Raw genomic sequence first — 18,845 nt, forward strand, 5'->3', positions numbered from 1 at the left:
TGCAAGGGTGCCTTCCTATATGCTGTACATTGGCTTCCTGTGACCACTCCATTGTACACAAAACTGCATTAGGACATATTAATGATAACTGCAGATATTCAACTTCCATCAGTCATGGGTGTCTGAACGGGCACTTCTGGCAAACGTCAGTGTTTCAGTGTTTAAAAAAAAAATCTATAGAAAACTGCACATCTACTTGAGAACTAAATAATTCCCACTAGCAGTATTCTGACCACTGAAAGTACAAGTTCTGACCACAGACTGTACCTTCACTGAAGGAAATGAAAGTCTCCAGGAGTGTCTCAGGTAGCCTATTAATAGCAATGGAAATCTGAAGATGAGATTAGTTGTGCCAACAGCAAAAGTATGCACATACCATAACAAAAACAACTGTTACAGAAGATATATATTATACATTTTATTACAGAAAAGAAATTACTATTACAAAGGTATCAAAGAACCATTTGAAATAAATATGATCCTACAATTCCATTGTAATTCCAACTAATGTGTTATTGTAAGGTAAAAGAATGACAAATGAAAACTGGGTCACAAACGTACAAAAAGAAAAAGGACAAACATGATTATAGATTCTGTGCAGCTCTTGTTTTTGATGAGAGTTCCACGTTAGGTTTGGAACAACAGCATTTCATTCTAAGAAAGGATAGTGTTCAGTACATCTGGAGAGACATAGATCCAAAGTTCGGTGCGTTCTCATAGTGATATGAGAACATTTCCTTTACCACCGTAGTCCAGCAGCACCTCTAGGCCAAGATCAGATGTAGTCCTACTTGTCAACAACTGTTCTGTCAACTACGTTTCCCACAATGCCAATTGAAAAAGGAGAAGCTACACAGTGAGAGAAGATGTCATCACTGTTGTTGTCATCACTGTTGAGCTAGGAGAGGAGTATGGTCCAGTCAGGTAGGACATTCAGGAGATCCTCTCTCTGTCTTATTCTGTCCCTTCTTCTCCGTGTCCCGCTCTCCTCTCCTGTGAGGTGGTTTAGGATGGACCCTCGCCTCCCTGGGCCTCTTGGCTGGTCGACCCTTCACCCTTAGGGGCTGGTGATGCACCAGAGTCTCCTTCTGAAAGACATGGGAAACATGGTCCATTAAAAACAAAGCATGTGCCCACAAGTGTCAACAGATTGGAGATGGCTTGGGAGAGAAGGCAGGGGGGTAATCAAATCAAATTTTATTTGCCACATGCGCCGAGGTGTAGAAAGGTGTAGACATTACAGTGAAATGCTTACTTACAGCCCTTAACCAACAATGCATTTATTTCTTAATAAAAAAGTAAAATATAAAACAACAACAAAAGGTGTTGAGAAAAAAAGATCAGAAGTAAAATAAAATAACAGTAGGGAGGCTATAGACAGGGGGGTACCGGTGCAGAGTCAATGTGCGGGGGCACCGGTTAGTTGAGGTAATATGTACATTTGGGTAGAGTTAAAGTGACTATGCATAAATAATTAACAGAGTAGCAGCAGCGTAAAAAGATGGGGTGGGGGTGCAAATAGTCTGGGTAGCCATGATTAGCTGTTCAGGAGTCTTATGGCTTGGGGGTAAGAAGCTGTTGAGAAGCCTTTTGGACCTAGACTTGGCGCTCCGGTACCACTTGCCGTGCGGTAGCAGAGAGAACAGTCTATGACTAGGGTGGCTAGAGTCTTTGACAATTTTGAGGGCCTTCCTCTGTCACCGCCTGGTATAGAGGTCCTGGATGGCAGGAAGCTTGGCCCCAGTGATGTACTGGGCCATACGCACTACCCTCTGTAGTGCCTTGTGGTCGGAGGCCGAGCAGTTGCCATACCAGGCGGTGATGCAACCAGTCAGGATGCTCTCTATAGTGCAGCTGTATAACCTTTTGAGGATCTGAGGACCCATGCCAAATCTTTTCAGTCTCCTGAGGGGGAATAGGCTTTGTCGTGCCCTCTTCACGACTGTCTTGGTGTGTTTGGACCATGATAGTTCGTTGGTGATGTGGACACCAAGGAACTTGAAGCTCCCAACCTGTTCCACTACAGCCCTGTCGATGAGAATGGGGGCGTGCTCAGTCCTCTTTTTTTTCCTGTAGTCCACAATCATCTCCTTTGTCTTGGTCACGTTGAGGGAGAGGTTGTTATCCTGGCACCACACGGCCAGGTCTCTGACCTCCTCCCTATAGGCTGTCTCATCTTTGTCTGTGATCAGGCCTACCACTGTTGTGTCGTCGGCAAACTTAATGATGGTGTTGGAGTCTGGCCTGGCCATGCAGTCATGGGTGAACAGGGAGTACAGGAGGGGACTGAGCACGCACCCCTGAGGGGCCCCCGTGTTGAGGATCAGCGTGGCAGATGTGTTGTTACCTACGCTTACCACCTGGGGGCGGCCCGTCAGGAAGTCCAGGATCCAGTTTCAGATGGAGGTGTTTAGTCCCAGGATCCTTAGCTTAGTGATGAGCTTTGAGGGCACTATGGTGTTGAACGCTGAGCTGTAGTCAATGAATAGCATTCTCACGTAGGTGTTCCTCTTGTCACGGTGGGAAAGGGCAGTGTGGAGTGCAATAGAGATTGCATCATCTGTGGATCTGTTGGGGCAGTATGCAAATTGGGTTTCTGGGATAATGGTGTTGATGTGAGCCATGACCAGCCTTTCAAAGCACTTCATGGCTACAGACGTCACTGCTACGGGTCGGTAGTCATTTAGGCAGGTTATCTTAGTGTCCTTGGGCACGGGGACTATGGTGGTCTGCTTGAAACATGTTGGTATTACAGACTCAGTCAGGGACATGTTGAAAATGTGGGTGAAGACACTTGCCAGTTGGTCAGCACATGCTCGGAGTACACGTCCTGGTAATCCGTCTGAATGTTGACCTGCTTAAAAGTCTTACTCACATCGGCTACGGAGAGCGTGATCACATAGTCATCCGGAACCACTGGTGCTCTCATGCATGCATGCTGACTAAGTGGATAAAGATGTAGAACACAGACACCTGGCTATATAGCATATGCGCTCACCCGCCGCCTTCAGGTCCATCCCTTCCAGGTCTTTGGTTAATTCACTGGTGCTGGCTGCTGCCCCCTGTCCCTGGATGTCAGGTACTGCGTTCCTGCGGCCTGTACGATCACAGTTGATGAAGTCAGAGTATGGCGTTGTTGTCTCCACATCCATCATCTGTCCATGACCAGACACCTCATTACACCTGCAGAGAGAGGGATAGGATAGGATTCACTTTAATGTCCCAAGGGGAAAATTGTCTCAGACACACAGTACTGCTGTATACAAAATAGACACTGTACATTACACACATTGCACATTACCCTCATCATGATACACTTCTCATACAACCACGTACAGAATACTTTGCATATTCCCTAAGCTCACCCTTACTTATTGCTGGTTAGGTATTAGATGGACATGGGAATGAAGGAGTGTTTTGTTTGACATTTTAAATAAAACATCTGAGTCTCGGCATCATTCTGTGTTCAGCTTACATGTGGGGACCCTACAGCGTCTGCCTGAGTGGAGGAGGGACCCTACAGCATCTGCCTGAGGGGAGGAGGGACCCTACAGCGTCTGCCTGAGGGGAGGAGGGACCCTATACTCAGAGTAAAGTACATGGGAGGGATCTGATCTGAAATCATTTTCTGCGCTTGTCTGATGGAGAGAGGGTGATGGAGAGGGAGAGCGTTACTGAGGCCAACAAAACCAAGCTGAGCTAAACCAAGCTGGAACTGTGGAAAAAAGGGAAATATAATAAATAAATATTTGAGGCACCACAATTCTGTTCGGGTTGACACGACAGTGTGAGGGGTATGACCATCTCAACATTGAGCCATACAAGTCTGTACCATATCCAGAGCTCAGAGTTCACTGTGAAATAATTCATTATTGTCCTTTCTATTTCTGCACAGTGTGCTAATGGAGCTAGCGTCAGTGCTAATCTGCCAACCTAATTACAAGTTATTTATTTTTAAACTGAGTGTTTATCGAGGACTCAAACCCTTCTCTCAACTTTGCTTGTCTAAAAACTACTCACATGAACACTGCAAGCTTACAGGACATTCTTTATACACAATAAGGATATTTTATAGGAGTAAAAGCACAAGAAGTGATCACTATGAACCAAAGTGTCTAACTGTGCTTATAAAGCCTTTCAAAAGGGCAGAGGCCGACCGGGGGAGAGAGAAAAGAGAAAAGCGTATTGAGCTCAGCTCACATTAGCTATTCATTCCTCCCTGCTCGGTCTTCCTCTTCTAAGCCCACATTTAATTGGGTCATGGATCTTGCCAGGGACTACAACACTATACAGCTAGCTGGTGGTTTCAGGAGAACAGGGGGGCTGAGAAGAATAAATGCTGCTCCAAAAAGAAAAGACAATCTGTTCCTTTTAAAAGTAGGGCCTTCCTCTGGAAAAGAGATGAGGGAGAGAATCTATTAGCTGTTTAAACCAGGCCGAACACTGCACTCACCATTGTTTGAAACAGTGACACGTAGCAAAATAATTTGTATGCCAGGCTAGGAATCTGTCTGACAATTATAGGCAGCTGGACAAGTGGACATATCCTACTCCAGCAATCGACAACTTCCCTCCCCCTCCAACCGCCATTAAGAATCGGTCATGGCTTGCTCAAAGCCTCAACATGGCATGGCCAACAGCATTACAAAGAGTTGATAAAACATCTGAACATCAACTAGAGCATAAGTGCTACATAATCTGATAGTCAAGGTCACATCGCCATAGATAAGCTACTTAGACAAAACAGATGGACAAAGCCCTGAAACACAAAGAATGGAGAAAGACAAAGTTGGCAGCCAAAGCTAGGCCTTCTCTCGCTTAGGCATTGACACAGTAACCCAGGGTCGGGTGGTTCCCAAACACAGAATGATGCCGAGACTCAGATGTTTTATTTAAAATGTCAAACAAAAACCAATGGTTGCAAAGTTAAACACACCATACAAATCTATGCACAATGACTACTTTTAACCATTTCCACTGAACACTTGACAAAAAGCCATTTACTTGAACAGTGCAGATGCAATGTTTGGTAACTGAATGACACCACAAACTGGCATTCTGTTACCAAATTAACACTGTTCTTCAATTAAATGTGTTTTTGTAAAAATGTCAGTGGAAATTGTTAAAAGTAGAGTTGTATAGTTTGTTTAACTTTGCAATCATAGGTTTTTGTTTGGCATACATTTTAAAGTGAAAAATCGGTCTCAGCTTCATTCCATTACCGTGGACTTGCCCTTAGAGCACCATAGCTTAATGGCATACAGGGCTGCAAGTTCATGCACAGCTTTACATCAGAAAAAGCGAGAAACATCCACTCATCTATTTTCTCTGCAGACAGAAATCCTGTTTTAATGTACGTTAGACCAACATTACAAACTAGCTAATGAATTATGTTTGGTTGTTATAGTCTGCCTAGCGACAGTGTATGGGACCTTTCTCATCTAATTACCATTCTGTGGTCTAATGAGGTCTTGCCCAGACACACAGGAATGCACACACACACACACACACACACACGATAACTTTGCTGTGCTCTATACTACAGCCTCCCGCCGCTGTGGAGGAACACTGCAGCATCTTATTGAAACTACTGTGTGTGGTGTCCATCTACATACACGTGATATAATGTATGGCACGGACTGCTTGAGGCAAGCAGGTTGCTACTGTAACTAGGGCTGGGCGATATATATATTGTAATGACCTGACTAGATCATAAAAGAACAACTGTCCAGACAGAGGGTTGAGTTTACGAATGGACGGTTTATTAAACCAACGTTACACAGGCTACTGTTTGGCCGTAGCCCACGCCAAATAAATGAAAGATAACCCACAAGCCAATCGCGACCTTCTCTTGTGAAGCCCAGACGTAAAAAGAGAGAGAACAAAGGCTAAACCTGGTCTTAACTTCCAAAGCTCCATCCCCCTGCCCAACCCCCCTCCACGCCACTCCGCCAACCGCCAGGATGCCCGGCATCAGAACATTCCAGGCATTCCCGTGATTGGCAGATAGCAGGTTGATTGACATGTCGGACCCCGCGAACACTGGGTACTGGTAGGTACAACACAACCATCTACTAGCCTAACACATAACACACAGCTGTCTGTGCGGGTCGCTACACAGCCCCCCCACCACAAAGTCCCTCGTCCCCGAGGGAACAAACAAAGTCTCTGAAGCGACCCGGAGGTCTCCTTTGCCTGCGTGGCTGGGATGGCCGCAGAGTGCCCCTCTGGGAACCAGGGGATGAAGGCAAGGACATGGGGGACAAGGAAGCGGGAACGGGTAATACAGTCCGTGGCTCTGGGGAACCACGCGGTGACACAGGGGGAGTGGGCTGTCTGGAGCCTTGTCTGCGGCACCTGGAATGGGTGCCTGGAGAATGTCATTGCCAGAGAGGGGAATTGTGGGGGTTCCTGGGGTTTGGGGAGAAGAGGCCTCTCTATATGGGGCTAACCTGTCCCGGTGCAGTGTCACCTTTCTCCCCCTGGGAGGAAGCTGCACCCGGTAAACAACCTCCCCTACCCTCTCCAGGACACTGCAGGGTCCCACCCAGTGACTGTCCAACTTGGGGCATCTGCCTTTTTTCCTTAGCGGGCTGTAGACCCAGACCAGCTCCCCAGCCACAAAGTGCCTTCCCCGGGTGTGCACGTCATAGTTCCTCTTCTGCCTCACACCTGCATTCAGCAGCTGCTCTCTGGCGAAGGTGTGGGCTGTCTCCAGGCGGTCCTGGAGTCTCCGGGCATACTCCGGCCCCGGGGAAACATGAGGGCTATCCAGGGGCCGACCAAACGCCATCTCCGCAGGGGTACGGATCTCTCTCCCCAGCATGAGGAGGGCAGGCGTGCAGGAGGTGGAGTCTTGGACAGCGGAGCGGCATGCCATGAGGACCATAGGCAGGTGCTTGTCCCAGTCACGCTGGTGTTTGGAAGAGACGATGGCCAGCTGCTGTCCAAGCGTTTTGTTGAAGCGCTCCACAAGGCCATCACTTTGAGGATGGAGAGGAGTAGTGCGGGTCTTGTGCATACCCAGCCTCTCACACATGGTGGCGAACACACGGGACTCAAAGTTTCTGCCTTGGTCGCTGTGGATGGACTCTGCAGCTCCAAACCTGCTGAACATCCCCGCTGTCAGGGCGTCGACGATGGTCTCTGCCTCCTGGTCAGGCAGAGCATAGGCCTCGGGCCATTTTGTGAAATAGTCCATGGCCGTGAGCACCCAGCGGTTTCCACTGTCTGTGGTGGGGAACGGCCCAACTACATCCACTCCCACCCTCTCCATGGGAGCCCCCACTGGGAACTGTTGGAGCTGAGCATGAGAGCGGCCTGGGGGGCCCTTTCTCGCTGTGCAGTTGTCACAGCGGCGGCAAAAGTCTTCCACATCCCTCTTGTGCTGCCCCCAGTAAAAGCCCTGACGGAGGCGGCGCAGTGTTTTTGTGACCCCAAAGTGTCCAGTCCCCACCCCCCCATGAGTACTCTGGAGCACAGCCTCCCGCAATGCTTTTGGGACCACCACCTGCCACCTCTCCTCCCCCGTAGCTGACTCCTTCCATGCCCGCTGTAACACGCCATCAGCCAGCCGCAGTCGCTCAAACTTTGACCACAACCCTTTGGTCGCGAGTGAGAGCGCTGTCACCTCTTCCCATGGTGGCCTCACCTGCGCCTCTACCCACTGTAGCACTGGCTGTAGGTCTGTGTCCCGTCCCTGCTGCTGCCCCCATTCAGCCACGTCGACAGTCTGCAGCTCACAGCAGACAGGCCCGCTCGCCCGACACACTGTGGCACAGACCCCCTCCTCTGCACACAGCTCTCTCTCCCGTCCCTCTCTCCGTTCACAGTGGCGGCAGCCGTCTGCAGTACAGGGCCGACGGGACATGGCGTCGGCGTTGGAGTGGCGTGCCCCTGCCCTGTGCACCACCGTGAAGTCATACGGCTGAAGCTCCTCCAACCAGCGTGCCACCTGCCCCTCTGGCTCTCTGAAAGACATGAGCCACTGGAGAGCAGAGTGGTCAGTCCTTACAGTAAAGGGCAGACCACCCAGGTAGTACTTGAAGTGTTTGACGGAAGCCACAACAGCCAAGAGCTCCCGCCGGGTGACACAGTAGCGGCGCTCATCTTTGTCAAATGTTTTGCTGAAGTACGCCACCGCTCTCTCCCCCTCTGGCCCCAACCGGGCCAGCACCCCACCCATGCCCACATTGCTCGCGTCTGTGTCCAGGATAAAGGGCAATGTGAGGTCAGGGGGGGCGAGCACGGGGGCCTCGATCAGTGCACGTTTGAGGGTGTTGAACGCCTCCTCACACTCCACTGTCCAAGTGAAAGCCTTGTCCTTCGGCAGCAGGCGGTTCAGTGGAGCAGCAACGCTTGAGAAGCCCCCTACAAACCTCCTGTAGTACGAGGCCAGGCCCAGGAAGCTCTTCAGCTGACGCTGGTCGGTGGGGGTGGGCCAGTCTCTGACAGCCGCTACCTTGTCCTCCATGGTGCTGATCCCCTCCTTCCCCACTCGGTGGCCCAAGAAGGACACCTCTCTCCTCATGAAGTGGCACTTCTCGGGGTGGAGCTTCAGACCTGCGGCAGCCACCCTCTCCAGCACACACCGTAGCGCCCCCAGGGCTGACTGGAAGGAGCTGCCATGGGCCAGGATGTCATCGAGGTATACCAGACACTGCTGTCGGGGGATGCCATCCAGCACCCTGTCCATCAAACGCTCAAAAGTAGCTGGAGCGTTGCACAGGCCGAAGCACAGGACCTTGAACTGCCAGTGTCCTCTGTTAGTGGAGAACGCAGTTTTGGCTCTGGCCTCTGGGGAGAGGGGCACCTGCCAGTAGCCACTGCGGAGGTCTAGTGAGGAGAACCAGGAGGACCCCCTAACCAGGTCCAGCGACTCATCGATACGTGGTATGGGGTATGAGTCCTTCCTGGTTACCTCATTCAGCCACCTGTAGTCCGCACAGAAGCTCAGCTTGCCCCCCTTCTTCGGAACCATGACGACTGGCGCCGCCCAGGGGCTGTCTGAGGGCTCAATGAAGTCTGCCCGCTGCATCTCCAACACAGCCTTGTCTGCCGCCTCCTGGCGTGCCAGCGGGATACGGCGGGGACGCATCTTGATAGGTCGAGCATCACCTGTGTCGATCTCATGCTGCACCAGATGAGTCTGACCCACCTCTTCCTCACTCAGCGCAAAGCTGTCTCTGAATTCAAACAGCAACTGCCTCAACCGTTCCTGCTGCTCGGGGTCAAGACCAACACAGTTCCTCCCCCATATCTCCCTCACTGCAGACAGTGTCCTCTCCCCTCCCATCTGGGGTAGCTGGGCTGGGGGGGGGGCGGCCCGGGCTCACAGAGGACTGTGTCGTGGAGGTAGCTGGGGGCATGTAACGCAACGCCGTAGGTGACAGGGGGGCTGGGGAAAAGTCACACCCAGATGTGGGGGAGGGGGGGGCAGCCATGAGTCTCTGCTGCTTTAACTGTTGGAGTAAAGGGTTTGTTGGGTTGAGTGAATGTGACATTAGGGGCCATGGTGACCTCCGGCCCTCCCTGGAAGCTCAGTGTGCCCCTATTTAGGTCTAACTGGCAGCCTGTGCTCCTAAGAAAGTCCAACCCCAGGATACAAGGGTCCTGCACAGCCGCTACCCACACAGGATGACGCACAGTCCTGCCCCCTACTGTCAGAGTCATTATTCCCTTCCCTTTCATGGGTTCCAGCTCACCTGTGACTGTGCGGAGCTGCACAGTTGTAGGCTCACACTGAGTCCAACCTGGCACAATATCTGGCCTCACCAGGGTTACTGTGGACCCAGTGTCCACCAGGGCGGAGCAGGGCACCCCCTCCACAGTGACATGACAAAAGTCCCCAACACAGGTCTGGCCCACCACAACAACAGGCTCCATCCGCTTGCCCTCGTCTGCTTCTGGGGGAAGTGGAGCCTTGCTTCCCCGTCTGTGCCGGTGGGCTCCTCCTGAAGAAGATGGTGGTTGGGATAGAAAGCCAGGGGTCCGCACTACCCGGTCTATGCGGACCCCGAGCCGTTTCCCTGAGCTCTGGGGGACATGGGGCAATCTCGGCGCAGATGGCCTGGCTGGCCACAACCCCAGCAGACCCTGGGACCAGGGCGTGTGTTTCGTGCCGCCTGTAGCGACACAGCACTAATGAGTTCTGTCATTTCAGCCACCCATGCAGGCTTTTCCGGCTCCGGGCTGCTCTATCCCCCAGCTCGCACAGAGGGTCTGTCTCCCTGCACCCCCACCAAAGCCCCAGCTGAAGCCCCAGCCCACACCAGCTCCCTCTCCAAAGCCATCTCCAAGGCTACCTGCAATGACTCAGGATGAGCCAGCTGGGTCTGTATGCGCAGCTCCGTAGGAGAGAGCGCCTGTATGAACTGGTCCCGTGCTAGCTCGCTCTGCACGGAGGGGGGCATGTGAGCATATGCCCGCCGAGAGAGGCTCTCAATGTCATTAGCTAGCACCCGTAGAGGCTCTCCAGGCTGCCTGCGTCTATTACTCAGTTCATAGCGCAGTAGCCCGGGCTGTACACACTGTCCATAGCGCCTCCTCAGTGCTCCCACTAAAGCACCATAATCACGTCTGTCCTCGGGGCTAATCAATATCAAACAGGCCAGAGCTTCATCCGTGAGGCATAAAGCCAACTGCAGTGCCCTATCTTCATCCGACCACCCCCTAAAATGAGCTAACAGTTCAAACTGAGCATGAAAAGCTTCCCAATTCGCCTTACCGGAATACTTCGGGGTCTTAACGGATACGGACGCAGCCGGGAACTGGGCGCCGCCATGTTTGTTTACATCCTGAGCCCCAGATTCCTCGTCCCGCCGCGTCGACGTCACCCCTTCGGTCCGCCCACCAGAATCCGCGCGAAACACAGTCGACGAAGCACTCATGCCCGCTTCAGCCGCCATCACTCTAACGTCCTCCCTCAAGCGGCCTCTGGGCTCCGATGCCCTGGCGATCTCCTCAGCCAGAACCCCCGACGTCCATGCACACGCACCTCCTTGGCCATAATCGTCCCCTACCTCCACCTTCACTTTCGGATTCCCTCGAAGCATCTTCAACCCCCGTTCTCACCTACGGTAGCTAGCCACAGAAGTCAGCTAGCTAGCTGGCTAACTTTTATCAAAGTTTTTACTTCTGACACCAATGTAATGACCTGACTAGATCATAAAAGAACAACTGTCCAGACAGAGGGTTGAGTTTACGAATGGACGGTTTATTAAACCAACTTTACACAGGCTACTGTTTGGCCGTAGCCCACGCCAAATAAATGAAAGATAACCCACAAGCCAATCGCGACCTTCTCTTGTGAAGCCCAGACGTAAAAAGAGAGAGAACAAAGGCTAAACCTGGTCTTAACTTCCAAAGCTCCATCCCCCTGCCCAACCCCCCTCCACGCCACTCCGCCAACCGCCAGGATGCCCGGCATCAGAACATTCCAGGCATTCCCGTGATTGGCAGATAGCAGGTTGATTGACATGTCGGACCCCGCGAACACTGGGTACTGGTAGGTACAACACAACCATCTACTAGCCTAACACATAACACACAGCTGTCTGTGCGGGTCGCTACAATATAATTAATTTGATTAGTTCGAATTTATGTTTTAGCGCAATATTCCAAATGCCTGTATCGCAGAATCAAGTTGTGTATTTTTCGTTATTATGAGCGTTTGTCCGCTTGTTCTCATGTCTTTTTGGTCTCGTCTCATTCGCTCCTTCTGTACTGTGCACCTTCCCATTTACACCAGAGATCTGTATATAATGACGAGATGTTAATGTCTCCGCCCTAACAATGGGAGTCGTTGTCCCAAAGGCGGGAAGACAGGCGACAAGGTCCAAAATAAGCGCATTGGTCTTATTTTGGACACCTTTTGGCGAGAGTGAAACCTCTCGCTTCGCCTCTTTCTCCCAAGCCCCTCCCCCTACCACTCACAACAACAAATATGAGAGATCACTTCTTCCTCTCTGACAAATGGTTTCAACTCGCTATTTGCATTTGAGATTTGGTCCAACAGAATCGGTTATATGGACACCGAAACGCATGGAGACATTTTACTGTAATAGAGGAGAAGTTAACCTTTCGAACCATACCCTGTTTATGTTTCAAGTACTCAAATGTTGAGTAGAGCAGACACTACTAAAACGTACCAATGAACAATCATTCTGGAAAATGTATGCTCAGTTTGTCGCGCGCGCATTACGGAACCACATATCGCTAGCAGCATTTTAGTAAAATAAAGACTGTTATACTAGCTGTTTAGTCTGTTTTATAAATGTCTATTATGCATAAAACAATTATATAAAGTAATTGGCAACTCTTTTTCATTCTGAGAAATAAGGTAGGTCACTTGATTTCAACATCTGAACAAAGTGGACAGGCTTGCATGCTGTTCAAACAGTTGAGACAGACAGAAGGTTGTGTTCATAACAACTCAACTGTTTTGCCTTGTTAGCTGAATTCGGAGCTTGTGAAATTATACCTAGATTCAAGTTGGCTAAACTTGAAATATAAATATTAGCTGGCTACATTTTTACATTTACATTTTTGTCATTGCTACTCACTAGCACGTGGGCTTGTGCTTGAGAGATTGTTTATGAGACCGGTGTTAATTTTCTATGCTGTCTGCTACATTATTAGTGAATGTGCATTATGCATGGTTCTGGTTAAATTTGTTACAAAAAGGTAATATATATAGACAGACCTGAAAGCCAGATCAGTGATTATTGCAAAAAAGCAGGAACAACTATTTTGATCAAATAATAACATTATTAGTGGGTCTTATGGTTGTGGAATACTTACAGTTCCAGTCAAAAGTTTGGACACACCTACTCATTCAAGGGTTTTTCTTTATTTTTACTATTTTCTACATTGTAGAATAATAGTGAAGACATCAAAACTATTAGCCAATCAGTTGTGTTGTGAAAAGGTAGGGTTGGTATACAGAAGATAGCCATATTTGGTAAAATACCATATTATGGCAAGAACAGCTCAAATAAGCAAAGAGAAACGACAGTCCATCATTACTTTAATACATCAAGGTCAGTCAATCCGGGAAATTTCAAGTTCCTTCAAGTGCAGTCGCAAAAACCATCAAGCGCTATGATAATTGGTTCTCATGAGGACCGCCACAGGAAAGGAAGACCCAGAGTTACCTCTGCTGCAGAGGGTAAGTTCATTAGAGTTAACAGCACCTCAGATTGCAGCCCAAATAAATGCTTCAGAGTTCAAGTAACAGACATCTCAACATCAACTGTTCAGAGGAGACTGTGTGAATCAGGACTTCATCATCAATTTGCTGCAAAGAAACCACTACTAAAGGACACCAACAAGAAGAACAGAGACTTGCTTGGGCCAAGAAACAAGGCAAAGGGTGGCTACTTTGAAGAATCTCAAATATAAAATATATTTTGATTTGTTTAACACTTTTTTGGTTCCTACATTATTCCATGTGTTATTTCATAGTTTTGATGTCTTCATTATTATTCGACAATGTAGAAAATAGTAAAAATAAAGAAAAACCCTGGAGTGAGTAGGTGTCCAAACATTTGACTGGTACTGTATATTCAGCCTAGGTATAATTTCACAAGCTCTGAATTAATTAGATTATTGCTGACTGTTTTAAAATGCAGTGTATTTGTCCTTTAAATTGTACGTCAAATCTTAGATAAAAAAATGTTTTTATCGTGAATTGTCCATAAGTTTTTATATATGACTTTTAGGCCATATCGTCCAGCCCTAACTGTAACCAGGTTTAACCTCAGTTTACCACTTGACTTTACAGTCTATGGTTGAAGTTTGTTTTCCCAGTGCCATAAGTTACAGTTTAAAAGTCACAATGGTAACTCAATATATTAGCCAACAGACCGCTTCATAAAGGAGGCTCTATGACCTGTAAGGGCAGAGCAGGAGAGGAAACTGGACCCAGCAGCAGCTTCTAAACACTACCAAAGGAATGTCACAGGTGTGCTTTCAGCCCAGACAAACGCCTCCTTAATCCTCTACAGGAAATCTTTACACTACAGTACAATAAGTGACCTGTTAGTTTAGCACCTCTAGACACAGTGTCTTTACAATGTCCTGTGAATCTCTGAACAAGCAGTGATTCTCAGAACAAGAGGCTGCGCTTTCATTGGCTCCATAAAGAATATATCACTAGTGTAATGTGTGGTAGTGGGGGGGAGAGAGAAAAGGCTGACAATTGGATAAAGGGATTTGTTGACAGTATATGAACGTTGCAGATAAGACAACAGCAGGTAGCCTAACGTTTAGAGCGTTGGGCCAGTAACCGACAAGGTGATTTTTTTTCTATGTGCCCTTGAGCAAGCCACTTAACCCTAATTTGCTCCAGGGGTGCTGATACAACTATGACTGACCCTGTAAAACCACACATTTCACTGCACCCATCAGGTGTATGTGACAAAACATCTATATGAAAAATGTATGCACTCACTACTAACTGTAAGTCGCTCTGGATAAGAGCATCTGCTAAATGACTAAAATGTAAAAAATGTAAATATAAAATCATGTAATAGGACCGCCACACATACCAATATCATCATCAACAAAAGCCTGTGATCAGCCAGGGAATAGAATGAATATGACTCAGCAGAACAGCAGTGCTTTCACTGATACATTAGGGAGAGAGGCTGGTCCAATCGCACCAGAGCCTTTTAAATCACTGTGTAATAAGCTCATTATCTGTAATAACCCGCACAAAGAAACACCGCCTCGCTGTCTTCTAAACCCATTAAGGCTGTATCCTGCCCAATTTGGAAACTGTCAACTAATTTCACTGCATTTATTGACAGAGGGGAGACAGGCTACACATGACTGAATCCAACTCTCTCGCATAGCAACAAGCTAAATCTTCTGTGACTATCATCTCCTGCCTGGTTGCTTTGGGGATCTGTTCATTATATTTCAGCTACAGTAACAGTAAAAGGCTTTAGGATGTCATTATTATAGGCTAACCATGTTAGTTAGACAATAAGAATGATCAAAACAGCAGCCCCTTTGGAAGGACCCTTTTAATAGCAGAATAAAATGTATTATTTTCTGAAATAGGGATGCAAAAACAACAACAAACAGGGAGAAACCCTGGGAAACCATGAGCAACCAGCTGAGTAGAAATGGGACAATCAACTGTCCTAACAGGAATGCCAAGTCCAGCCAAACACCAAAGCGCCTTTATACAAAAAAATAGTCAAACCATATGGTTTCAAATCAGAATGTACAGAAAGATAAATATGGTAGTTCTCCAGCTTACCAAAATAATCAGCAGTGAAGAGTGTAGCTACACAAACTCCAGTTTTAGAACTACAAAACTCCAGTTGTACAGAACCCAGAAGACTATGTGTAAAGCAGACAGCAGTCCATTGAGGCTCTCTCTGGGAAAGATAGCCAAGTGTGTCTCAGCTATGGCACAGTGCCCCACTCCACCCCTTCCCTCCTCTAAGCCTGGGCGTCAATGAGGCACTGGGAGTGTCTGGGTGCTGTCCGTTCTCATGCCTTAAGCAGCTGCTGCCTGTGTTGACTACCAGCCCAGTCCACAATACTGGAGAGTTGGATTTCCTCCAGCAGCAAGATTAGTATTGTTGTTCTACACAGTTCTTCAGTTTCTTTCATACATAAATAAAACCTTGTCTATTGAATGCTGGTGGCGAGTATGTGCCCCAGCTCAGTCTATGGGCCTTTCCATGTAAAAAGCCCCATGAGCACTAACGTGAAGTTCATGGAAGCTAAGTCTACAGTATATTTGAGAAATTAAGGAATACACATTTTTCAACCATTTTCCATCCCAAAAATTTGGAATAAGCAAAGGCTTTGATTTCTGGTCAAACTGATGGAAAAGAGGTCTTGGAAAACATCTAGCAGAAAAAGTATTGAACAGTATTAGAAATACATTAACACAATTATTTGCCTTCTGTAAGTTTAAGAAATATTGCCTAGTGTCTTGTCATTCTGTTACCAAAAACCCACATATTTAAAATATATTTTCTAATCTCTCCCCCTCATGAGGAGGAAGGATAATCAAAGTTCACAGAAGTAACAAGGTAGACCTACCAAATCGTTAGTGTTTACACTGATAACAATTTGGTTTAAGATTTATTAAGTGATTAAAATGCAACTGAATTCATAGTAGTCACAAACCACAGTTGGGTCACCTGGTACTGTCCTCCCTTCCACTGGCATACTGTTATGTTCAGCTCATAACTGTTTTCTTTCTCTTTCTGTCGCATGGTGGTCAAAGCAAGAGTGTGAAAGCAGTCTGGACAACCCCTTTCTCTCTTTTCTCCCTCTCTCTAATTAGTCACCTCTCCTGGCTCTTACTGACACTACCCATGAGCCCCCTCTCTTTCCATTTACTGTAACCAGCCCTCTCACCCACTGAGCACCAACGACGCCCAACGTCCATGGACGTTGACAAGAAGTTGAAATTTGGTCAGTCCAAATCTGAACCAATCAGAAATCTGTTTCACAAGTTTGGACAGTACAGCATATTATAGTACAGTGCAGAAAAGTAGAGTATAGGTCAGCACAATACAGTAGAGTTTAGGACAGTACAGCACACTAGAGTACAGTATAATGTACTGTACTCAACTCTGCTGTGATGTCCAAACTTGTGAAACAGACGTCTATGATTGGTACAGATTTGGTGCGGTCCGGACCAACCAAATTTGGTGTCGTTTAGGGGGGGGGGGGGGGGGGGGGGCTCATTAGAATAACAGCCAGCGTATAATATTACCCAAACATGCAAAGAAAGATATTCAAATTTTTCTACCAGTGTGTACCTATTCAGGATACATCATCATGAAGAGAACGCCATTCATATCCATAATTATGCATTTGTGTATAGTACAGATAAGGGACCCATGTCATTCTGTTACCGTCACAGTTACCGGGTGTTAATCCACTTCACTTACTGTAGTTCAATAACCAAAAGAGATGTTTTCAAACTAAAAATATGTCATATTAGCCGACACCCCATTCTTTCTGCAGACATGTTTGAATCTTAATTCAAAGTAGACATTTAACAGTGTTTTGGGAAACGTGGTCACAAAATTGAGGGAGATTTTACTGTCATTCTGTTACCAAACTTTACATCTGCACTGTTCTTCGGGTAAATGCATTTTTGTACAAATTTACAGTGGAAATTGTTAAGTAGTCCTTGTGCAAAGAGCTGTATGGTTTAACTTCACAATGAATGGTTTTTGTTTGGCACACCTAAAAAAACAGGAGTCTCAGCAAGATATTACAATGGAATTGCCCATATAGTTTAGTTTATTTGGATAGGGACAAGTACAAACACATTGAACAAACAATCGTCCAGTGCATTGCACTATAGTGTTTCTAGCTCACGCTAATGTTCAACACCAATCCCTTGATGGACTTTAAATGTTCATATTTTTACGAGGCCGCCAGACCTGGGTGTCAAGATTTGTTTTATTATTTCTCCCCCATATGTTTTATTTCTCTCGCACATATACATACATACATACATACATACATACATACATACACACACACACACACACACACACACACACACTGCAAATGTCTCTACATGTATGACAGCCATTCCATTCCAGTGTCTGTTGAATTCCAACATATTCAGTACCTAATTCAGTAGAATGAGGTGTGCCTAGGTGATTACATTTTTTAAAAACATTTACGTCATTTAGCAGACGCTCTTATCCAGAGCGACTTACAAATTGGTGCATTCACCTTATAGCCAGTGGGATAACCACTTTACAATATGTTTTTTTTTTTTTTTTTTTTTTGGGGGGGTGGGGGTAAGGGGGTTGATCACATGAACCAAATCTTATTTAACAAGGAAAAGTATAAAAACCACTGCTGTGGTCATCACTATCCTCTTGCAATAGGACCAGCTGGATGGCAAAAACAGTGCTAATAGTACCTCAAAAGTAATATTAATCAAAACATAACTATGGACCATGCCAAAAGAGTTGAAAAGGAAAGTTTTGAGTGAGGAAAAGGGTCCATTTTGGCTTTACTGGCAGAGGGATACAGTGAGCGTGAGGTTGCTTCCATCCTTAAAATGTAAAAGACTCATAGGAACAAGGTCAAGCAGAAGACATTGGGGACAACAAAACTACAGACCGGCAGAGGGCAAAAACGACTCTACTGACCGGGATGACCGCAAACTCATTCGAATGTCACTCAACAACAGTAGGATGACATCAAGTGACCTCCAAAAAGAAGCAGCTGGGGTGAAGTGCACGGCGAGGACGGTTCGAAACAGGCTCCTAGGGGCAGGGCTGAAGTCATGCAAAGCTAGAAAAAAGCCCTTCATCAATGAGAAGCAAAGAAGAGCCAGGCTGAGGTTTGAAAAGACCATAAGGATTGGACCGTAGAGGACTGGAGTAAGGTCTTCTCTGATGAGTCCAATTTTCAGCTTTGCCCAACACCTGGTCATCTAATGGTTAGACGGAGACCTGGAGAGGCCTACAAGCCACAGTGTCTCGCACCCACTGTGAAATTTGGTGGAGGATCGGTGATGATCCGGGGGTGCTTCAGCAAGGCTGGAATCGGGCAGATTTGTCTTTGTGAAGGACGCATGAATCAAGCCACGTACAAGGTTGTCCTGGAAGAAAACTTGCTTCCTTTTGCTCTGACATTGTTCCCCAACTCTGAGGATGGGTTTTTCCAGCAGGACAATGCGCCATGCCACACAGCCAGGTCAATCAAGGTGTGGATGGAGGACCACCAGATCAAGACCCTGTCATGGCCAGCCCAATCTCCAGACCTGAACCCCATTGAAAACTTCTGGAATGTGATCAAGAGGAAGATGGATGGTCACAAGCCATCAAACAAAGCCGAGC

At 47.3% G+C, this 18,845-nt stretch overlaps 1 protein-coding gene across 1 annotated transcript in view; it reads right to left on the minus strand.

Moving 5' to 3' along the window:
• Window positions 1-405: 405 nt before the first annotated feature.
• Window positions 406-18,845, minus strand: part of LOC311147413 (cAMP-dependent protein kinase inhibitor gamma-like) — a 48,151-nt gene continuing 29,711 nt past the window's right edge. Inside the window, exons 2-3 of the mRNA XM_084184113.1 lie at window positions 2,999-3,183; window positions 406-1,088 (exon numbers count right to left, since the gene is read on the minus strand). Of these exons, the coding sequence (XP_084040239.1) occupies window positions 1,006-1,088; window positions 2,999-3,155 (240 nt within the window). The 5' untranslated portion in view covers window positions 3,156-3,183 and the 3' untranslated portion in view covers window positions 406-1,005. The remainder of the gene's footprint in view (window positions 1,089-2,998; window positions 3,184-18,845) is intronic.

The sequence above is a fragment of the Coregonus lavaretus genome (assembly GCF_964263955.1).
Source record: "Coregonus lavaretus genome assembly, chromosome: 20".
Lineage (NCBI taxonomy): Eukaryota > Metazoa > Chordata > Actinopteri > Salmoniformes > Salmonidae > Coregonus > Coregonus lavaretus.